The sequence below is a fragment of the Hesperophylax consimilis genome, chromosome 21 (genome assembly GCF_061612785.1).
Source record: "Hesperophylax consimilis isolate HC1 chromosome 21, BYU_Hcon_1.0, whole genome shotgun sequence".
Classification (NCBI taxonomy): domain Eukaryota; kingdom Metazoa; phylum Arthropoda; class Insecta; order Trichoptera; family Limnephilidae; genus Hesperophylax; species Hesperophylax consimilis.
The window spans coordinates 14,695,436-14,720,941 of NC_142856.1; the positions used below are offsets into that span (position 1 = coordinate 14,695,436).

Sequence of the window (25,506 nt, forward strand, 5' to 3'; positions counted from 1 at the left end):
GCAACACCAAATGTCAAACTTACCAAATTTGTATATGGGAGAGTGGTTTATTTATGGTATATGGGTATATGTCGCGATTGACCGAAATGTCAAATTAATAGGTTTTTGTTATTTAAGTGCGTGAGCTTGTCATTCAATTCCCAGGTGAATACTCCACCCTTCTGCGTGTTAATTCCTTTTAAAATACCTTTAGATTTCGGCGTTGTCGCGTCGTGCATTGCGCAATTGATAGAATCGAAGAAAGTGCCTGCCGTATGATTGATTTCACTTTCATTTACGCGATGGTGTGTTACAATAATTAATTTTGTTTTCAGATTCCTGTAATGGAAGATTACAAGTTTCTGTTTAAAGTGGTGCTTGTGGGCAATGCGGGGGTCGGAAAGACCTGCCTGGTGAGAAGGTTCACCCAAGGAATCTTCCCCCCAGGTCAAGGTGCAACTATCGGCGTAGATTTCATGATAAAAACAGTCGAAGTTGACAACGAAAAAGTTAAGGTAAACTGTTTTTCACCGTTACGGTTTCATAAATAACATTTTCCTGTAAAATACTGCAGTTTTTGTTTGATTCTCAGAGCAAATTCGAGATAGTGGATTGTTTTTATTATTTGTTTAGACATATTTACATTTAAAAAAATTTACATTGTTTTCTTTGCTCAGATGTTTTTTGTGAATTTGCTAAAATTCACAAAAAACAGGCCATGTTTGTCTCATTCACTTTTCAATCAGAAAAATATATTTAGTCATTATTTGAACTGATACATTGAACAGTAAATTGTACTTGTTTGTTATATGCCTAGAGTAAGGAACTTTAGTGAAAAATATTATGGCTTTAAAAACACGCTTTAATATTATAGATCAACAAACGCTAATTCTTTATATGTATATATATTTTATTATCTTAATATATAAAAATAACGTGTGTTTGTACACGCTAATCTCCGAAACCGCCCAACCGATTTCAATGAAATGTGTATGGTTGGTTCCAGCTAGAAATATAGGAAAGTTTTGGACCCAAATCAAAATTTAGAAAAAAAAAATTTTTTCAACAAATTTAATTTTTTTTCAGATTTCTCAATCAAAAATATATACAGCCACAAATTTTAACTTCTTAACACTCCCTCCACTTCAATATTTTTTAATGCAATTTTAAGGATTTTTTAATAGAAAAAAAGGCCGTATATAATTTTGTAAGTTTTGTAAGCTTTCAATAGATGGCGATGTGAACAAATCCATTGACACCTGTATTACGCATATAGAGAAAATACCGCAATCAATTATTGTTTCATTTTCAGTGCTGATTTAAACATTTCCCTGAAAATGCAACAATGTTTGTGTGGTATACTCTCTATATGCGTAATACAGATTTCAATACACCGAATGCGGTATTGTCAGGACAATATCTGCCCGGTCCCACTAGTATACTATAGATATTCTCAACTGGCTAATTATACAAAGAAACTAAAATATTTAATATTCACAATTTATTTATCCTGCAAACCGTGAAATATGTATTTAAAAATTGGAAATAAATTCAGCAAATGGATTAATAATCGTTTTTTACACCCCCCAAATCAATATCAAATTAATGCAAAAACATTTTATACACCCCCCCCAAATCAATATCAAATTAATGCAAACGCATTTTATACACCCCCCAAATCAATATCAAGTTAATGCAAACACATTTTATACACACCCCAAATCAATATCATATTAATCCAAACACATTTTATGCACCCCCCAAATCAATATCAAATTAATGCAAACACATTTTATATGATATGTCTAGATTTAGCTAAAGCTTTTGACTCAATCTGCCAAAATTCACTTTTTAAAAAATTAGAAAACTTGGGTATCAAAGGCAAGGAACTTCAACTATTAAAAAGTTATATGAGTAACAGAACTCAACAAGTCAAAATTAACAACCATACTAGTAAACCACTGCCGATTACATATGGAGTTCCACAAGGAAGCATACTAGGGCCCGTTCTTTTTACTATTTACATAAATGAACTTTGCAGCATGAAAATAGACGGTGAAATAGTTAGCTATGCTGATGACACAGTTTTACTTTTCAAATCTAAGGATTAGAATAATGTATATAACATAGCGAATTTAGGAATCTCGCAAGTGAAAACATGGCTAGACTCAAACATACTTACACTTAACATATCAAAGACAAAATTCACAACATACAGTATAAATAGCACGGGACAGCCAAAAAACAACACAAACACCATAAAAATACACGAATGTTTAAACACCAACATCTGCGATTGCCCTCCTCTAGAAAAAACAGAACAAATAAAGTATCTAGGAATCGTAATTGACCATAACCTTAGATGGATACCTCACATCAAACAAATCACAAATAAACTTCTCAAAACAATATACATTTTCCTAAACATAAGAAACATATATAAAATAAAACAATTGAAAACAATATATTTTGCACTTTGCCAATCAATAATAGAATATGGAATTATTGCTTGGGGAGGAGCAACAAACTCGGCTATCAATTACATAGAAACCGCACAGAAAACGATCTTAAAGATAATACTAAAAAAACATAGACTGACCGATACAGACCAAATATTCAACAGCTGTGACGTACTAGATATACGCCAATTATACGTTAAAACACTACTAAACTACATTTTTGACAAAAAAATAAATTTCAACATACACAAAATAACACTAACAGACCAGTTAGACAAGCGTACAAAGAAAACATAAAAACTCCGACAGTAAATTCAAGCTTTGGACAAAGACACTACCAATACCATGCTATAAAAGCTTTCAACAGTGTAAAACTTGAAATTAAAATTGAGGTAAATAAAAATAAATTCACACACAAAATTACAAAATGGATTAAAGAACAAAAAAGACAATATTACCAAAATGTCATAGCATAAAATTAAAATAAAACCTACACGTAACACACAAAACCAATATAAACACACATCACTCACAAACACACAAGATTATTTTCATTATATTATTTTTTAATTTTAAATGTATTATTATGTATTTCGTATTTTTAATTTCAAATGTATTATTTTCTTTTTAAATGTATTATTTTATTTTTAAATGTATTATTTTTTCTTTAAATAATATGTAGATTATATTTTCATATTATAAAATGAAGGCCTCAGCACGGGCAAGTCACCCAGTGAGGCCTACATTACTGGAAAACATAAATTGTAAAAAATAATGTACCAAATAAATAAATAAATAAATACACCCCCCAAATCAATATCAAATTAATGCAAACACATTTTATACACCCCTAATCAATAGCAAATTAATGCAAACACATTTTATACACCCCCCAAATCAATATCAAATTAATGCAAACACATTTTCTGCAGTTTTATTGGTCCACATACATTTAATCTTCTCAAATGGCTAATAAAATATCACACTACGTAAAAGAATTAAAAATATAGCTGAATGATTTAGACGTTGAAATACTGTTCATATAAATTCTTGCAAACCTTCATGTTTCTTTGTTCACTACAGCATTACCATAAATTCAAATTTTACATTACTTGTATATACAATATAAAAAAACTAAACCATGAAACTTTATGTTTCACTTCTTCAAAACAATTTTACATTACTGTCCTGTAACTTTAAAATTTCCTTTACTACTTATTTTATGCTGTGTTGTAATATTTTATTTTGTTTTAAAAGTTTATTTCTATTCTTGTTTTATTATTAATTTTTATATTTACCAACGCACAGGCACTGACTTTATGGGTTCTGTAACTTAGCTTTTTTAAATAAACTAGCTTTACCCCGCCACATGTTGCTGTCTCAGTCTGTCTGTGCAGATAGAAAAACAATATTGCATATTGCTTTTATGTCTAACAGGTGCCATTTTTTCCTAAAAAGCATATTTGCCCAACAGATATATGCCACGTCCATCATCAGTGCAGATGTGTAGATTGTGTGTGGAAGTGTGTTTTATGCATTTAGAAGTGATTCCGTGTTGTGTCGATTCTCTTGGGGACGGTATTAGGAGATTTAAGATTTTTAACAAATGAATGTTTAAATTTTTATTTGCATAGATAATTTTTACTCTAAAAATGCCTACACTTTTATGTAAAAAAAATTTTGGGAAAAAAAATTTTGTACAACACGTTTAATTTTTACCTTAATGTGCACCGAAGAAGAGTGACTAAAAAATGGTGCAAAAGAAGATGGTGGATGCTGGCTATGATGACTATGACGGATGAAGGCGAACTTATGAACGCTGTTGACGAGTTGCCGCCAAGATACTTTGATGTGTGCACGAAAAATCAACACTAATCGATTGGTCGGCCGACGCGTTGAAACGACCAATATACGCCAAGTGGTTCTGTATACCTTGGGCCATCGCATTGGCCTAACACTTTGGCCTCACCTTTTCTAGTAGCTTTACACGTTTTGAATGTATTTCATTACTGCTAATGAAAATTCCAAATTAAAAAAAAGGTGTAATTATGACTCTCCAACTGGTGTTAGAAACATCGATGAATAAACAAATTGTGACATCTTCTCAATTAAGTAAATTAACTGTGAATTTATTTTTATTGCAAAATTTTTTAAGCACCGCAATCTGCATCAAAAACAGTTATGCATTATCCACAGTTAGTTGTACTGTAAAACCAATGATTATCTTCAGTCATTATTCCTGACGTAATATCAGAGCAGAGTGGTACAAAGATAATTTCAGAATCGCCTTTGTGAAAGACTACCATTTATGATCGAAATATTATTGCTTAAAATAGCCGCTCTCTCAATATCACTTTCCCAATCTGTTGGGAAGTAAGAGCTTCACAGATGTACTCATAGAGGGCAGTGCATAGAGCTTGCGTGGAAGTCCGCAAGATGGCAGCTAGTGGCCAGTAGTCGCCAGGGCCAGTGGGAATGCTCCCAGAAAAACTTATTGTTTCAGATCTCAATTAGCCAGCTTCTAGTTAAGTCGACTATCGAGTCACCATTGTAATACGCAAAGTATTAATAAATCCCTGATTTATCACAAAGAAACATTTATTTATAATCTCACGGCATTCCCCAATCAGGAATGCCATCGGCTCTGGACACAAAACGATTTTGAGCAATTCAATGACAGTTTTGTGAAGATATTTAAAATTTATTTTTTGCATCGTAATTTCTTTTACTCAATCACAAATTTATAAAATGCATTATTCGGTCATACACTGGAGAAAGTGACAAAGTATAAATTAATGAAACAAAAATGATAATTGCCTTTAATCGTTCAACTCAAAAACTTCATTTTCTCTTGTTTATTTGCAGCTGCATTATTCAATAAATTGTTGTTTGAACACAAAACTTTGTAAATTCATGCATGCAATTTTTTTTTATCAGTATTCTTTTCGAACTATCAAACTTTACAGTCTTCAAACAACCATACTGGTGTTTTTGCGCTAGGTTAAAAATTAAATAATATTTTGGCTTTTGAGTTCCAAAAATATTCTTATTTCAGAATCGAAATGTTGCGATGGTATTAGCCGATCTCGGTGACCAAATCAGAATGCCCAGTTACTTCCCCATCTCCGTCCTTTCCCCACAAAATACCCTAATTATCGGGAATGCCGTAGTCTCACTGGCTCTAAACAGTTGGGACTGTTGTGCGGTATTCATGAATACAAAAAAAAATTGTCACTTATAGTGGGATCTAAATTTTGGTCTGTATTTTACCGATTTGAGAAATGAAAAGGGGAAATAAATTCCAGCATTACATTAAATAAAGCGTTAATGAAGTTGTCTCCTAATTTTTTATTTTTTCAAAAGTGTTATCAAAGACAGTACAATAACTTTTTCGGTATCTCCAAAAATGACAAAGTTATGAGCTTTCAAAGTGAATATTGGCAAAATAGTGTCCCATAAAGTCACATTCAGTTCAACAGTTCACGTGCAGTGTTGCGCTGCGCATCTCTCGTGACGTCACACACTTTTCGACCGGCCGCAAATATCAACATTTTGATGGTTTACTATCTTCGGTACTACGTATTCTGTATTTTCCAAAAATTATAAAAGCTCTACCTTCAGCTTGCTCTAATTAATATAATTTGTAAAAAACATATAAATTCATGACCTCATTGTCTGCATTATGTAAATTAACACTTTTGTTTAACCTCTCAGACAAAGGCATTTGTATGCTATGTGTTCCTTTGCGAACTGTCAAAACGCGGAAATTTTTGTGTTATTCACGACTTTTGCTAAAAGCATCATAACTCACGTCTTGGGAAACGTAGCCTCATTCTAAAAAATGTTTTGGAAAGATTATGAAATTCACTATCGTATTGTTTTGTTATACGTAAATATTTGCGTTTCTAAATATACATTTTCTGAAAACGTCAAAAATATGTAAAAATCGCTGACCATTATTTCAAAGCTGTGAAAAATGTACTTTTTTCTGAGTATCATAAAGAAATAACACTTTATATATTGAAGAAATATAATTAAAAACTATTGGTCACCTCAAAATATTAACCGTCCAAACTAAAATATTTTTAATAAATTATTTAAAAACGCAATAAATTACGAACGAACAAGCTGACAGATTCAATCGACTCAGATAATGCACCTCAAGATTCCATAGATATTTTTGAATGCAGACGCGTAGCGTTATTCATTATCGATACTCTGTTTTTTAAATCATGGCAATCCGTATACTAGTGATGGAAATAAATCGATTTTTGTAAAATCTCGCGCGCTTACGTGAAAAGACGTACTAATGTCTTGACCGCTATTATCATATTTACGTCTTTTGACGTTCTAATGTTCCGAGTGGTTAAGATAATAAACAAAATAAAATCCTTACATCTTTTACGGATATGGACTGTACGCCCGTGAAGTTCAATGACCATCCTTCATCCTTGCAATATTCAAAGGTGAATTGTAAATGGTTTAGTATAATTTAAAGCCCCCGTGCTTGTTCTGTGTTTCTTTTTATGTAGTAATTTTATCAAAATAAGTTATCGTTAATTTATTTCTGTGAGACACAAAACGGAACTTTTATAAAACATGTTTAAATATATCTTGCAATCTTTTATATAAATGCTCCTAGACTAATGTGTCTACAGCATGGATTTTATTTGCAGTGTTGCAGGTAGATAACCGAAACCAGCCACTTTCAACACTGTATACAGTACTTTAAAAACGTGATTGAAAAATAATTGACTTGTTCCCTATTTCTGTCATTTTTTAATCATTCATTTGTCTTCCAGTTACAAATATGGGACACGGCGGGGCAGGAGCGCTTCCGCTCCATCACGCAGAGTTACTACCGCTCGGCTCATGCCCTCATCCTCGTGTATGACATCTCCTGCCAGCCGACTTTCGACTGCCTTCCGGACTGGCTCCGGGAAATCGAAGAGTATGCCAGCAGCAAGGTGTTGAGAATCCTAGTTGGTGAGTCATCTTAAACTTGCTTTGGGTTCATCGGTTTTTACAACTATACAAATGGCGCCTCTGGCGAATATTAGCTTAGGCCGTTTCAAATTGGACTGTATCAAAAAATAACTAGCTGTTGGAAATAACCGCTGGATGCCGTCAACGCTATGAGTTTGGTATAATTGATAATATTAGTAACTTTGCATTATTCCTAATGGTTATATTTAACAGTTGACCATTGCCAACAGTAGCGGCGTTTGCGTTTTTACAAATTGTCATCAATGTCCAGTGCTATTTCAAACTCCATCACATTTATGATTTAAGATTTTCAAGGCCAAAAGTATTTTTGTGATTTGTTTTTGGGGGGTTATGCCGTGTTGCGCTAACTCCTTCTTTAGCCAACGTTTCGAACAGCATTGCAGTGTCCATCGTCAGGGCAGATGTGTTATTTGAGGTTGTGTTAAAATGTGAGCTTATGTATGAGGTTGTGATACCGTGTTGCCAGCTCCAACCCTCTGAGCTAACATTAACGTATCATTTTATATTTAAAGTGGTTTTCTTCGTTTAGCTCTGGTGTAGCCGTCAATTACCGGATACCAAGAACTATTGAGCTTAGCTCCATCGTCTCTATTAATGTTTACGGGATTTTTATGAATTTCAATGGCTTCCGTAATCAGCCGTGCTCTATAAGTTTTGGGTCTCCCCAGGATTTCAGGAACAAATCCAAAATAATGCACGGTGTCAATCAAATGCTCGGCAATTGCCGATTTGTCAGGGTGGCCGAGTTTACAAGCTCTGAAGTGTTCTGAAATCCTTTTGGAGATAGTCCGCTCTGTCTGGCCTACATAGACCTTGTCACATCCGGAACAGCTGAGTTTATACACTCCATCTGTTTCCAGAGGAAACTTAGTCTTTGCAGACCTCAGTAAGTCCTGTATCTTTGTTGTTGTTCCGAAGTTCCTCCACATTTGTTGACCATCAAATCGATGATCAGCGCATTTTTGAATTTATGACATTTGAACGATCCCCGCTGTACCGGACAGCAGATGGATGTACCTAATAATTATTAAATAATTAAGAAAATGAATATTCTGATATCACACATTTTACGATGCTGAATCCTTCGAGGCTTATCTCGCACGATGAATCATATTGATAAGACTTTAAACACCTTACACGTGTCATATCGCCAGTTCAAGGATGAATTACTGACAAAACTGTGGGACCTTGGTAATTAATTCTCGGCACTATGACGCATTGTAATATTTCTGTTTAGATATAAGAATAATTGCTACACATTAACACGTGTAGAAACTGTATTTTAAGCCAATAAATACGCAAGCAACTGGCCCTACCAGTCAGTTGTCCGACGACATTCGCGAAGTTGTGTTTCATTGCAAATCCTTACCCAAGGTACCCCCGAGAGGAAACCGGCATTTTACAGTCGATGTCACTGGCGTAGGTGTTCAGTACACCCGCTAAATGCGATTCTCTACTTGTTTACAGCTTTTCATCAAATTGTGATCAACTTTAAAGCGTAATGGTCATGTTTTTGTCAATTTAAATAATAACATACCTACTCCATAATTTAGATAATCCCTGAAAAAGTATTCGGTAAACGATCCGCATTTCAAAAAAATTATCCCGTTGCTATTTTTTAAGATAATTATAAAATTTCTGTTGAATTTCGAAATAATTCTTCGCCACAACGAGCCGCGAATGCGGTCGTAAAACGTGAATTTTACTAGAAAGGGCTACAATAATAATATTATTTTAGTTACACTCGATTTCTTACTATCTCTTTTACTGTTTGGCAATTCGTAATGATTGACTGCTGGGCGGAGATGGGTTATGTCCGGTGAAAATGGTAAATAGTAACTAATATCTGAGTTACTGGAAAAGGCAAAAGGAATTTTAGAAGGAGACACGAACGCTCTGCGATATATTGGGTACCCTTGTGACCCCCTTTGGGTGATACACAATATTTTTCCTTTAAACATAGCTTTATCTGATAACCCACAGTAAAGTAGTTGCATTTATATCTCTCCTGTTTATTACCTTGTAATTATTATTATTATATTCATTGGAACACAATATTATATGTTTTCTAATCTGCAACCAATATCAACTGTTTTCCACCCAATAACATGTAATTACTGCCAATAATTCATATTATGTCAAAATCTATTTGCTTTTTATCTTGTGTACTTTAAAAATTGAACACATTCAAATATAGAGGTACCAATATACAGCGTGCATTAGGATGTACTTGACAGACTTTAACCTGGAGCCTATTTGGAAGTCATTTCGATCTCCGGTGACATTATTTTTAATACCGGTAAGCTTGTATCACTTGGTATGCACTGTCCTGTTACCACATTGGACAGTAAGGGAATATTTTGGCATCCAGAGTTGGACATAGGCCTTCCTCAAATTTTGTATGCAGGATGTATCAGCATGTTTCCGAAAGATTTTAACCAGCGATTTCTGAACACATTTCGAGTAAAAAATATAGATTTCATTTTGCTGCCTGATGATATTTTTTTCAATTAACACTTGGTTCACTCCAAGCTTTGGACATTGTAGGCTTGGAAAAATCTTTTATGTAAATTGGGAGGGCTCTGTCACCCATATTCAACACGCTATAACTTGAAAGGTAGTCAAATACTGCTGGCGAACATCAATTTTTGATTCGTTCAAGCAAAGGGCCACTGCAAAAACACATAGCGACGGTTGCCCCATTTTCTCTGAGCATTGAAAGTTATATTGATGCACACGCCTATTGGCAGGTGCTGAGTTTCTCGAAACATTTTGACTCCTCCAAATGGTGGAGTTGGCAGTGTACATGTTTTAAATATTTTTTTATTTATTGTTTCTTTACATTTTCCTTTTTTACATTAAAATTTTTAACTTCGCTATGACAAGCCTTAACAAATATTTTTCTACCACACGTTGCCACTGATCATGTAATATACACTTTGTCTCATCTGTACGGTGCTGCTAGAGTATGCATAACGCGATGCGCTAGGTTGTGCCCAGTGAATTTTTTTGTTTAATTTTAGTTGAAAAGAAATGTCAACAGGCTGTAAAATGACATCTACATTTTTAACTCGAAATACGCTAAGAAATTGCTGATTAAAGTCCTTCGGGAAAGTGCTGTTACACCCTGTATAAATAATAAATATTGGTAACGAAAGACCGATAAAAGATACAGCTACAGTATAGCTTTTACGTTCAACAGAACTGATGGTGTTTTGTTTGTTTGCTTGTTTCAGGCAACAAGATTGACAGAGAGGATTGTGAAATACCTCGACATGTTGGTGAAGACTTTGCCCAGAGGCACGGAATGTACTTTCTAGAAACTTCTGCCAAGGAATCAGACAATGTAGAAAGGCTTTTCATGGAGATTGCAGTCGAACTAATGGAGGTAAGCCAGGTTTTTTACTGTAATATTAAATGAATTGACGGTATTGGTTAAAAGTGAGACATTATTTTTAATTCACAAGAAATTACCACCGTATATGGACGTATTTTTGATAAGGGGATGTTTAGCTCTTGGATGCATAAAATATCAACGACATTGTCTCCTAATTTTTTTCTTGTGTAAATCCTTAAATAGTATAAAATAAAGTGACTATTCGTGTCTGTCTGTTTGTGCTCTTAGTTCTTCTAAACTACGAATTTTGATATGGTTTTCACAACCATTTAGAGAATTCCTTATCTTACCTTCCGGAAGGTTTATGTACATAATACATGCATATTATATTTAAAGAAAGTAATGAAAAGTCAATGTTTTGTAATAAAGTCGTAAAAAATATATTTTCGTTTGCTTACATTGCTGACGCTGGCTAAACCTTATAAGATACATCAAAATAATGTAGAACAGAATTGTATATATCAAAAAGTCCTACAGAAAAGTCCACAACGATATATATGTATCTCCTAAGGATAACCCACAGTAATTATTTTTATCTGTTATATAAATAATGCGTAATTTGCGAAGCTATTTTGACCTTATCCTTATCTAATTAAATATGTTAGTTACGTTAGGCATTTAAATCACCCACAACAAAAAAAAGACTTATGAAGCGTCTTTGACCGATATAGTTTTAATCCTTATCCAATTACTCATTTTAGTTACATTTGGCTTAAAATGTAGATAAAAATTGTTTTAATAGCTTTGGAGATATCGCATTTTAAAAAAACACTCAATAAACAGTCCGCCGCACGCCCAAATGTAATATATATATATTAAATATAATGCAATCAGTGGCGGCTCGTGAATTTTGGGTTACTAGAGTGCTAATATTGCAAAAATGGTGTTATTGATGTTGTTGTAGCTGAAAAGGTTTTTTTTTTTTTTTCGAAAAATTGATTTTTTGTACAAAGATTTTCAGGAAATCCGTGCATGGCTAAATTGAAATATCCTGAAAATCTTCATACAAAAAATCAATTTTTAGAAAAAAAAAAAAAAATCGTTTTCAGCTACAACAAAATCAGAAATACCATTTTTAATAATATTAGCAATCTAGTACACCCAAAAGTCACGAGCCGCCACTGAATGAAATATGTATACAACTCGATATTTGCATGAAAAATCGCAGGACGCAATGACTTATGTCAGACATGATAAACCCGTTGTCTTTATAACTGCAACATGAAACCCGAACTGGAGAGAAATCGAGGAAAATATCAACACCAATTTAACTCCACAAGACAGATACAATGTAACGTGTAGAGTATTCCATTTAAGTTAGTGAATAGAATTAGACCTGATCAAATTAACAGCGTTATTTCAGCGGAATTACCCAATAAAAAAGAAGATGCAATTCTGTACGAATGTAATTGTAAAAAAACACATGGTAGCCTTAAATCCTAATTCTCTAAGGAAAATGCTCTAAAAAACTATCGACAGATAAATATCGATATTATAAATAACGCTCATATCAATGTTGAGTTGTGCAGTTCAGTAGAATCAACCCATCATGTTACTAAATATATAAATAAAGGTACCGATCATGCTACGTTCAGCATACAATCACCAAATGAAGTGGAGAAATATTAATGGTCGTTGAAACTAGTAAGATAACTAAGACAAGCCTTCAACCGGGCCAAAAAGTCTGGAAACTGCGATGCTTATAAGCAATACCAGAAAGAATACAAGGAGGCAATCCGGAAAGCCAAAACAGGCTCCTGGGAGAAGTAGTGTGGGGAGGTGGAAACCATCCCGCAGGCAGCAAGAATTTAAAAAATTCTTACTAAAGACCCAGGGGCAGCTAAAGGCGCATTCCGGAAAGTAGGAAGAGGCTTCACCAACAATTGGGAGGAGGAGTTGGAGGAACTGCTGGGGAAACACTTTCCCTGTTACAAAAAATTAGAAGCAAATGAAACTGGTCCACCACCCTAGTTACACGGGAAAGTAAGAATTGGGACACTTTTGGCAAAAAAAAGTTACTCCCTCCAGAGTTAAATGGGTAATCAACGGGTTCGACCCATTTAAAAGCGCAGGAGAGGATGGAATCTTTCCAGCACTTCTGCAGAGTGAAGATCCTGAGGGCATGCTGTGCCCTCGGATACATTCCCATATCATGGAAGAAAACAAGGGTAGTGTTCATACCTAAACCGGGGAGAATCGACTATGACCAACCAGGCGCATTTTGCCCAATTAGTCTCACCTCATTTCTTCTAAAGATGATGGAGAGGCTAATGGATAGGTACATAAGGGAAGGGGCACTGAGAGAAAAGCCCCTCCACGAGTAGCAATTTGCGTATCAACCAGGTAAGTCGGTCGACGCGGCACTGCACAGATTGGTGTACAAACTGGAACAGGCACAAGAACTGGCAGTAGGACTCTTTCTGGATATAGAGGGAGCATTCAACTGCACCACTATTAAATACATTGAAGAAGTGGCAGAAAGACATGGACTCGATAAAACCACCAGAAGGTGGCTGAAAAACATGCTCTCAAGCCGGATACTCACGGTGACAAGGGGTGAAGTAAACATCAGAGTATTGGTGACACGAGGGTGTCCACAGGGAGGGGTTTTATCACCCTTGCTGTGGAGCCTAGTGGTGGATAACCTCATCCTAAAACTCAACAACAGGGGCCTATATACACAAAGGTATGCGGATGACATTGCGACCATTATAAGGTGCTGGGATGTAGACACAACCAGAGGCCTTATACAGTCAACACTGGCAACAGTGGAAGAACGGTGTTAAGAAACAGGGCTGTCAGTCAACCCAGACAACACAGAACTGGTAATCTTTACTCGCAAAAGAAAATTGGAGGGATGGAGCAATCCAACTTATTATGGAAAGGAGTTAAAATCCTCAGACACGGTTAAGTACCTCGGAGTCATCATAGATGCCAAACTGAGCTGGAAAAACCAGGTGGAAACTCTAGGCAGAAAGGCATGGTGCTCTAATGTGGGCAACTAAGCGAATCTGCGGCAGAATGTGGAGACTCAAATCCTAAAATGATGCAATGGCTTCATACAGCTGTTGTAAAACAGCCTTGGTCTGGTGGAGGAGGACAACACTGAAAACAGTGATGGTCACACGCAACCACATACAGGGACTTTCATGCAGAGGAATCACAGGAGCCATGCGAACCACTCCAATACCGAACCATTACATGGGAGTGCTGCTGAATCTACCCCCACTAAACTTAGAAATAGAGGGGGCGGCGATGGCAGCAGCCTACAAGTTACAATGGAAAGGTCAATGGAGAGGCGAGTTGCCCAAAAACAGTCACACGGAGATCGGAACAAGACTGAGGACGATTAGTTCAACAGCTGGAATGAGGCAGGACGGCAAACAAGCTGAATACTTCTTCAGACAGCAGTTTAGAGTGACGTATCCCGACACGGTTCCAGGCCCTACCCACGAATAGAAACTAATCTGGTTCACAGATGTATCCAGATGGAGGAGGGAACAGGGGCCGGGGTCTGTTTACAGGGTTCCAAGAGGGAACTTAGTACACCTCTAGGAACACATTGCACTGTATTTCATGCTGAGATGGAGGCCATCTTAGCTTGTGCACAGGAGAACATACGTATCGGGTACAGGAATAAGAACATAGGCATATGCTCTGATAGCCAGATAGCCTTAATGGCACTGGAAAGTAACCGATGCGACTCCAGACTGGTGATGGAATGCAAAACCATTCTTGAAGAACTTGCTACCATCAATAAAATAACTCTGATCAGGGTACCAGGATATAAAGGAATTGAGGGCAATGAGCGGGCTGATGATGGACTGGCAAGGAAAGGGGCGAAAGCACCACTTGCGGGATTCAAGCCGGCCGTAGGAGTAGCAGCTTGCCATACATATTGAAAGGTGGGTTAAATCCCTGGCACTGGGAGGAATGGGAAAGGGCACCCGGAATGAGGCAATCCAAAATACTCATAAACGGACCAAACCCAAGGCAAACCAGACAACTACTCAATCTGGACAGAAGCTCATTGAGGGTACTGGTAGGACTACGAATGGGACACTGCCATCTCAGGAGGCACGTGCAGTTGTTGGGAGTGGAGAACACCAACAGATGCAGGAAATGTGAAGAAGATGAAGAGACTCCAATTCACCTTTGGTGCCAATGTCCCGCTCTGTTGGGAACAAGGCTCAGATACCTGGGAAGACACATTGTAGAACCTGAAGACATATAAAAAAAGTTTATGATCCATTATTAACATTGATTGATAGGAGGAACGAAGGAAAAAAAAATATTTTTCCTTGATGCTCCAGGTGAAGGGGAAAACATTTTATCAATTTTCTCTTATCCAAAGTCAGATCTACTGGTAAAATTGCATTAGCCGTCGCATCATCCAGCATTGCAACTACACATTTAAAGGAGGTCATACAGCACACGCAACATTTGAACTCCTGCCAAATATTGCTACTGATGGTAGTGTTTGTAGTATTTCCAAACAACGCAATACTGTAAAAAAGATGCGCGACTTCTGTGGAAGCATTAGATAGAACAAGGCGCGATTTGCGCAGCAAAAACTCACCTATGGGTGGATGTACATTTTTGTTCTGTAAAACTGTATTTTTAAATCACATGGTCAAACATTCAATGTTGCAGGTTTAGAATTAAGCGTTGAGTGTATTTCACATACAGATATGTGAAATTAACCAACTTTATATACAAGTGGATGGATGGCTAAATGAATCGCACTAAGTACAAGACGCTTTCAAATAAATTTTAATCCTGTGTACAAATAATGTTTCATTCACGGTTTCTTTGTTGAAATTCATTGTTTGTTTTAAAAAATTTCTTTCTTCTCGGTGACCACAAAAGATAAATATTTTTCTGTATTGTCTGTATCTTTGTAAGATAATATTAATGTAATATGTATATATTTAATCTACATACATAATAATATGATTAAACAATAAATCGTGATTATTGTTGATTGACAAGGCCAGTAAGTTTAGGGATCAGGATTGGAAATATTTTAAATAAATATTTAATGAGATAATCTATGTACAACTCCACTGCATAACTTATTAAAACCTTTTACATTATTTTCTTTTGTCGATTCAATTTCAATTCAATTCAATTTGTTTTTTTAATTTTAATGCATTTTTAAACACATTTCTAAGAAAAATTCTTACATAAATTTGGACAGTGAGTAAACTAAACTAGTATAAAAGTTCTTGCCTTTTGAAGACAGTTTCATTGATGCTAAAAATTTCGACATCTGAATTGATTCTGTTCAACAGCAAGATTGCTCTCCCCACCGGCATGACCATCGGCAAGTTATCCTGCAGGTCGGAGATAGAACAGTCTATGTTGTCGGTGACGGAGATAACCATCGGGAACATAGAAATGAATGCTCTTCACGATAACCGAGTTCAAACCATTAACGAATCAGTCTGATGAAATGATAAAGTACTTTTTCCTGCCGGCCTCTGTGTTTCCTCCCTCCTACAACATGGGACTCTTCAAGACCCATGTTCACTCCTTCCTCTCCACAAAAAGACCCTCCACACAGCATCCCCAAAGATGACATAGGCCCTGAGGGAAATTATTTTCTTCAGGGCCTCCTGTGTGGAGTTAATATAAAAAAAAAAAAAAAAAACACATAAATTGTTTTACTGAAGTAGTAGACGGATAGGATAGAACACCTCAATCTAGTCCTGGGTAGATCAATAATTTTACATGACATGGATCAAACGTACGCGAATGGTCGAAAGTACCCGATCTTAGGTCGATGCGCTCCATGCAGCCGCCTGTGCCATGTCGACCTTTGGCATAGGTAGTAGGCAAATCATAGATAGATAAATTGTGTAGATTCGGCGTCTCAAATCTCGTTCTCGCAATACAGAAATATAGATGGTTAATCTGTAATGGACTGTCACTGCGATTCCAGATTCCAGTTACCGGAGACTGATATGGAACTTATTCTTAACCACTCAGAACATTAGAACGTCAAAAGACGTAAATATGATAATAGCGGTCAAGACATTAGAACGTCTTTTCACGTAAACGCGCGAGATTTTACAAAAATTGATTTATTTCCATCACTAGTATACAGATTGCCATGATTTAAAAAACAGAGTATCGATAATGAATAACGCTACGCGTCTGTATTCAAGAATATCTATGGAACGTAGAGGTGCATTATCTAAGCCGATTGAATCTGTCATCTTGTTCGTTCATAATTTATTGCGTTTCTAAATAATTTATTAAAATTATTTTAGTTTGTAATTTTGTATTTTTGTATTTACGTATAACAACACAATGCGATAGTGGATTTCATAATCTTTCCAAAACATTTTTTAGAATGAGGCTACGTTTCCCAAAACGTGAGTATGAAGCATTTAGTAAAACTCGTAAATAACACAAAAATTATCACGTTTTGACAGTTCTCAAAGGAACACATAATAAATAAAAGTCTTTGTCTGAGAGGTTAATACAGTTATTTTTTAAACCGGTCCCCGCAGTAGCAGGAAGGTTTATCTTTATGATAATTGCTAATATGTTTCGGTTTGGATGCTAAGTACTAACTAACCATCTCTATTTATCTGCCATCAGAATGAAATTCGAGTCGCCCAGTCTACTAAATTTATACATCTAGGGTCGCTCGCCGCGTATGGGTGCTGACTGCTAATTGATCAAATGATTGAATCTTCGCTGAAAATGTAATCGAATCAATCGTTGGTGGTTCGTGATTGTGTTAAAATGATCTCCAAAATGAACTATCTCTTATTTTAGATATAATTTGTATACTGCACACTGCGGTGAAAAAAATAATGTAATTATTTATTTTGGTATTTGTTGACTTCATACCAATCCATGTGGGAATGGTCTTACATACGAAGTCACGCTAACCTCGCCAGATTTCAATCATTTTGACGGGCTTTGAAAAATTCGAACATTGAAAATTATTTTAACTGTGAAAATAACATTTTTTGGCCCAAGTAAATAATGGATAGAAATTAATCCAATTAAATTATTCGTTGAAATACAATTCAGACACGATTTGCAGAGCGGGGAATCGATAAAAAAAACATTATTTTAACTGTGAAAATAATATTTAGTTATAAAAAAACATCTGGTATTGAAATTAGAAGGTCAAAATTATTATTTTTTTAATTACCTGGAGTTCATTATTAAGGATGCCATAGTCCCATCGGCTCCGGTTAGTTGGGAGAATTTGGAACTCTGCTGTATTTACAAAATAAAGGAATGATCATTATAACTCAAATATTATTTTCCGATTCTTAACCATTTTCTCACATTTCAGTATGTAATTATTTATCTTATTTTCCGAATGTTAAATAATCAATTTGATTGTTATATTATTTCCAGCAAGCGAAATGCAAGGAGCTCCCTCGATATGACACCAGCTCCACTCCGATAAACGGGAAGACAACATCGATCGGAGACGGTGCCTGCTGTGGAAAAGTAGCGTAACTTTCCACACGCATCATACACCAAAATATCCTGTTTTCTGGCAGCGGATTTGATACGAACGTCGCTTATCACCGCGCTGTGCTAACAATACCGAGGTGAAAATAAAATAACAAATAATACAAAGTAAAAAGAAATAATACTAATTTCTCTTAAGTCATTCTGTACTCCTGGTAATATGATTTTATTTAAATCGGTACTTTGTCAAAATTTTAATACAGTTTACGGCGTTATTGATAATATTTATTAATAATAATCGTTATTCTATACCGGTACAAAATTCCAGATCATTGGGTTTCCAAGATCATTTGGTTTCCAAGACTGTGGGTTCCAAGGCCTATTATATTGCTAGCCGATTGAATTGAAAAGACATTTTGTTGTTTAACGACCGAATTTTCCATTCAAACTGAGCTATCACTAAGTTAAAGTTCACTTGGGTTCACCAATGTGACTGAGCACAAATTTTGTTTGTACAGATTAAACAATATTACATGTTGAACTGTCAAAGTCATTTTAGTGTTTTGCAGATCAAAATAATAACTTCATTAAACTATAATCAATGCCTTCTTGAAGTACAGTTTTTAATATATATTATTTAACTCAATAAAAGTTTTAATTTAACTAAGCGATTGTCGCTAATTGGGATTGCGCAATTGAGGATTGAATTGGGATTGATCAAAAAATTATAAATGGAGAAATGGAATTGGGTAAGTCTTCCACTAAAGGTAAATTTTTACTTAACTTGGCATTCGCTCAGTTTTGATTGGTGAAAGCAGTTCTAAGTTCTTCCCCAACGTTCAGCTTATTCAGAAGTTGGAGTATGTCTGTATTCAAATTCGGTCGACATCGTCGTTCATTCATTGAATTCTTTTGTATTTTGTCATAACTCAAAAGTGCTTTAATTATTTTTCTTATTTGTTGTTCAATGAGCCGTCAACATTTTATGATTTGATTTAAGATTCTTATGGCCAAGAATTTCAATACAAATTAACAATTTTCAAAAAAGCATATTAATTTTGGTATTTTTTTGTTGTTGTCATTTTGATAAATTTGTATTGATTCTGTCGTAAAATTAACCCATTTCCTACTTTTCTAATAAGTACATTTTTGTCAAATTCAGGCGTAAATTTCACCTTGCCTTTTTATATCTTCTAGAATAAAATAAAACCTTAACTGTACTGCCAAAATATTTCATAAAATTATATAATCTCTCTCACATTTTAAGATCACCTCTTCATGTTGTTTTGGAATAATGTGATGCTGTTTCCTTTGCAGTTTTTGGGTATTATTTATTAGTGAAAATAATGTGAAAAAGCACCGAATTACACACATCTCAAAAATTCATTATAAAAGCTTGAATAATCTACTTTCTAGTTGTTTAAATTTCTGGTGTTATATTAGCAGATTTTTCGTGAAATTATTGGTGTGAAAATAGATTTTTATCTACAATTTGAAGTTAATATTGTAATTCTACATTTTTTTACGCTACATACTTTGCTTCTTGTTATTATGCCTTATAGCTTGAGTGGAAATAACACTTTATAAATATTGTTTGAAGTTTGCTGAGGTATTCATTTTATGTATTAAAAACTCAGAGCTTCTTATTGAAACAATAAAATATAATATTAATTTTGTACAGTTTAGAAATAATCACATGCTGTAAATAATTAGACATTTATTTTTAATATAGTTTATGTTTTTATAATGCTATGTTCTAGAAAGCAGCTTATTTTTCTCCTTTACATTCTTTTTCGAACTAAACATTCTAAGACTGACTGCAGTCATTTTACTCCACATTTTCACTTAAGTCAAATTGATAGGCCTCTTTTGTCTTGTTAGTTGATAATTAACCACTCGAGCGATGGAGATTTCCAGGTGTTCGGTTTTTGATTCAGTCATTGGATTTAATTAATATCATACCTCCAAATATTAATATGGAAACATATGAACCTCTTACTGCGGTTTAAAGACAACGCATCCACCCAGATTTCACCGCTTATCCCGTTTATTTATAGTTTTAGGTTTTATAAAAATAAAAATAAATCATTAAATTTATAATTCATAAGGTCACCAGGTAATTTCAGCAAAGTTTGTACAATTTTTTATGCTTTCCACTCCGTTAATTTTATCTTTTATTTATAACTTTCCACCAATATAAGAATACTAGAAGTCTGGGACTAACTACCGTAATATGTAATTCTCGTTGCCCAGAATACTAATGGAGGGTTCTATTATAAATTTCTCAGTAAAAATATATAAACATGGTCACGGAATGGAACTAAAGAATTCTATTCCAGAAAGCATTATTTTTTCAATGTTGGTAAAATTTTACGTAAAAACTGTATATTTTCCAGAAATATATTATGTAAACTATTTAAGAAACCACCAAATTAATCTTACACTCCTAAAATTAATTACGAAATCAGACTTTTGTCATTGTATGTAGAAATGAGACATGATAAAAACACACAACCTTTTGATCTAAATAATTAATTAAAAATATATACAGGTTCCACAATTATATTTAACTAAGTGAATTAATAAATTTACATGTTCAAAATATATAATTTTTCAATACACATAACTATGAAAAAACCAATCGAAATCGTGGGACATGACCAAAACATAATGTACAAACTTTGGCAAAAATGCCCACCTACCTAAACTTTAGGAAGCTATCTCTCGAGTGGTTAAAGGTCCGTGGTTTCATTCTACCTTTTATAAGTTCAATGAAATACATCATTTTTATTACCTTAATTCGAATTCACATATTTTTATTGTCTATTATTTATTATTTTCCCTTGATTGTATAATAGATTAAGGGGGTATTTCACTATCTCTGATTATGTTCTGACCAAGCACTAATCCGCGGATTAGTCATTTTTTCGTTTTCACTATATCTGAATAACGCTAACGCTCGGGTTAAAGTTCGATTTGACTAATCAGTGCTCGAACTTCACGTTAGGCGCTATTCCTCGAATCAAAGATGGCGTCAAAACATTCCGAGTGTGACAGCTGAGAAGTGAGTCGAATTTTGTTGAATGAATTTGAATGCTTGTATGATCCATCCTGAATTATTTGATTGTGTTCAAAATAAGAAACAATGTATTAATTCGACACGAATCTATCTAAAATGACCTGATAATCAACATAACATAACCAAAAAAATGCACACTTCGCGGTGTGCGGACTGTGACGCATGACAGCCGTGGCAGTAGATGGAGAAACTGCAAACATTTTGCGATGTTGCCAGACTATTTCGAGTGTTATCTATCCGGAAGTTCGAAACAATGGTGAAACGGTCGCCGTTGAATAACGAAGTTATTCTGATCTTTAAATCCAGCCAACGGATAGCTAGTCAGATATTTAGCCCGACATAGTGAAATACCCCCTAAGTTTATATTTTCTTATTCTATCAATGACATCACTTCAATTTCATCACATCTTAGCTTTATTTTAAATATCAATAGAATGCTTTTTATCAAACTGTTTTTAAAATTAATGATATCCGTTAAATCGAACATCCGAATATTGAATCGGGATATTTAGCGCTCTACTGTACCTCGCATTATGTTTTATAGCGACGTAATAATAGTTGAAGACACAATGAAAGACGGTTTTTGTTACATTCTTTATTCAAACGCTAAACTGCGAACAGTCTCGGTATCAACAATAAGACATCGCAATAAACTGAGTAATAATGTGACTAGTGTATTTTTTAAGGGGCACGGTAATCTGTTATAATTGACGTACTCTATGATGCAAACTATTTCTATATTAAACTGAGGGCTTGCTTAAAAATACATTTTTAAAAACAAAATAAATGGTGTCAATCAGACTACATATTTGTTAATGAACGAGACTTCATTATTTTATGAAATTGTTGAGGAAAGTTCTCAACACATGAATTTTAGACTGGACATGCGAGTGATTAAAAGTCTTCATCATCTTCTTCCCCGTGTCCGTATTCGAATCGGAGAACCATCGCCTCGACAAGGCGCCTCCTGGCATCCCTGTCCTGTGCTGCTTCAGCGGTCTCTGTCCACAGCAGACCCAACATCTCCTCGCATAGCCTCAGGAGTTGATTCTTCCAACTTTGTCTGGGGTGGCCCGCTGGAATTGGTTGGTAAAATTATAAAAAATAAATAATCGTAATTATTGTCAAAGTGAGAATCTTTGCATCTCTAATAATTGTTTTAGATAGTAACAATTTTTTAAAGTGAATTCATGTTAATGATACATTAGGCGTCAACGAATTTATACGCATTATCCATTAGTAGCTCGAAATACCTACAATCATTGTTTAATCTAGATTAAGAACTTGCTATTATTTTTTAATACTTTTAACAAGTCAAGGCTTCTGTTGACGAAACTATTATTTGTTTATATTTCTATTGGTCACTCGCTGAAGCATTCCAAATTGAACGGCTCGCAATGCTGCAAGGAATATTATTCTGATAAGAATTATATTGTTAAATTCTTAATATATTCGAGATAAGTTTGCAATATAAAGGCATATATTATTTCATATTATAAATGGAATTGATTTACTACCTGCCGCTTTTCCCAAGACTTCAAGAGTATTTTCTTTCTATTTTTGAACAATTGCAAAATATTGAACAAACAATATAACATTACAGTATTACTTTTAGACGGTTAACCCCCTATGGGTCGGACCCTTGAAGACAGAGATGAAGAATCGTGCTCACACACTGTACGAAGCATTGCAATTTCAGTGTCAAACTTGTCCGTTCATTTTGCCTTCAGATATTACCTATACTAATTTAGTTAAAGAGAAAAGAATGTCCCTATATCAAGAATGGTATTGTCTACGTGTTGGCTTTAACAAAATATATTTTTATTTATAGAAGTTTCTTGTTGGCTGCTATAGATTAAATAGATACATATTTCAAAGATCGATAATTTATGATGGAAAAAAATTGGGAACTGAAAATAGTTACGCTGACCTAAAAATTCAACCCAGAAAAAGTTATGTGTTTTTCTTACAGAAATTAGCAATTTTTTTTTCTATTTTGAATTATTTTTTTCTTCTACAGTTTCTTTAATCAATGATTTATGAAAGCAGTGAATCCATTTTTTGAAGTCGTCAACTTGGAAATAGACATCACATTACCTTTACCAAAAAGGACTATTTTTATAGATACTTAATTTTACCAATTTATTTTATTACGGGAAAAATAATTAATAAGAATTATTTTTATTTTTTTAATTATTGTAAAAGATTTCTTTTCCTACAGCAAATTATTTTAATTTGTTTGATAAAATAATATTCTATGATGAAAATATTTTCATATTGCTTTTTGGTAGTTATGATTTCATGGTATTATTGTCAGATATTTTATTTTAGCTTGCATAAATAATATATTTTTAAGTTTACTAAAGTTAAGTTGAAACTATCCTATTATATAAACATTTTTGGCAGCATTTTTTTTAAAGATGGCAATCCCAAAACTGATATTATTTTTATGTTTATAGAATTCTTATTATTGAAAACTGTCAAAAATCAATCGCTGTCAATATTTATTTTATATTAATTCCATAATTAAATGTGTACCTATCTAATATTGTGTTTTAACTAGTGATGGACACAGAAAACATGTTGACATGAAATCATGCTGATAATTCAAATATTTTGATATTCAAAACATATTGCTATTGAGGACTAAAAATATCAACCCATTAAAAACAAAGTTTTTTCAAACTGTAATACTTCTATTTTTATTATGAAGATATATATAAACACATGTAATATTGATTTTTTGGTTTGACTGACGATTGAACCTTCCTCCATAGGGGCTGGAGTCAATTGCGCTAACAACTGAACCAAATCCCAATTGGGTAGGACCGACATCTATTTCGTATATTGATTGCTGTAATATCACCTAATTTCTGAGAAATTCGTATAGATCGTACGTGCGTATGCGTGATTTCCGCCATTGATAGAATACATTGTCTTCGACGAGTCTATCTGTCGAATTTCAGCTCGATCGGATGTCAGAAAGTGGGTTCATTTCCACTTCCAAGACAAAAGTGAAATTCAAATAGATGCATTCCACTTTTAAGTGAGATATTTCCTCAATATTCAGGGACAATATTTTTAATTGTTCCCTGTATTTAGTGATTCTCCTTGGCCGAGAGACCTGTCGGTCTTCGGCCCCTTATGTAACGGCATAATTTGTAGTCGAAGGCCCACTTAATTTGGGTGCCGCGCCACTCACCAGAAAGGTGTATTTAAAAATAATTATTTAGTCCTTGATAGCAACATATTTATTCTCATTATTCTCAATATTTCAGTAACTAATTTATTTAATGAATTTTGAATATTCGAATTACTATTGTTTTTGACTTTTTAACATTTCGATTACTTACCTACTTTTAAATTTTGAATGTTCCGATTACCCATGCCTTCGATTAAATTATCAACATTCACATTTAACACATTTGAATAGTGGTATTTTGATAAATGGCTAACTTTACATTTCACTATTTTGTGATAAAATCACTTCAATTACTAATAAATTTCGAACATCTCCATTACCTGTTCTTTTGTTAGAATTTTTCCACTATTCATTCATTAGATTTTGTAACATTTTGATTACCAGCAAATTTAAATACTTAAATATCTCAATTGCTAATTCATTAACGAATTTAGGTAATTTTAGTTGCTAATTCAATTGAATGAGTTTTGTATGTTTCAATTACTAATTCATTATATTGAATTTCGAAAATTTTGACTATGGATTCATATTAGAATTTTGAACAACTGATGCATTCACGCTGCAATATAAAAAGAGGATACATTGTTGGAGTCCGTCACTAATATCAACTAATCCAGTGATATTTTAATATATGTACCTTGCATTTAATTGTATATTTTCATGTGATTTATTTATAATACTTGTACATAGTTTAATCATCACTCATTTAATGTTTTAGCCTCAGCTATTATTGTTAGACTAAAAATATTATGTATTATCTTTATTTGTCATAATAATTAATTCTGTAGCTATAATTTTTTAGCGTAATTTGTAACAAATACAATGCAATTACACTATCCATTTGTGCAGTGGCAGCTCTCCATAGGGGGAAGATGGGGTCAGGTACCTCTAGATATTCCCGAAACTTACTAAAAAAAAACATGTTTCTTGTCTACAC

At 34.1% G+C, this 25,506-nt stretch overlaps 1 protein-coding gene across 3 annotated transcripts; it reads left to right on the forward strand.

The window, feature by feature from the left end:
* The first annotated feature begins 56 nt into the window (after positions 1–56).
* On the forward strand, positions 57–23,692 carry Rab30 (RAS oncogene family member Rab30). Of its 3 annotated transcripts, none has more exons than XR_016304215.1 (6): positions 57–144; positions 315–494; positions 7,241–7,424; positions 10,682–10,833; positions 18,229–19,037; positions 22,245–23,692. XR_016304215.1 is itself a non-coding variant. In XM_089644726.1 (5 exons), exons 2-5 carry the CDS (start codon positions 324–326, stop codon positions 18,331–18,333), a joined length of 612 nt encoding a protein of 203 aa, XP_089500852.1. In that variant the 5' UTR covers positions 57–144; positions 315–323; the 3' UTR covers positions 18,334–19,444. The 3 variants fall into 3 exon arrangements, 1 of the variants encoding a protein (XP_089500852.1); XR_016304216.1 differs by having other exon boundaries at positions 18,229–18,428; XM_089644726.1 differs by lacking the exon at positions 22,245–23,692 and having other exon boundaries at positions 18,229–19,444.
* Positions 23,693–25,506: the final 1,814 nt, after the last annotated feature.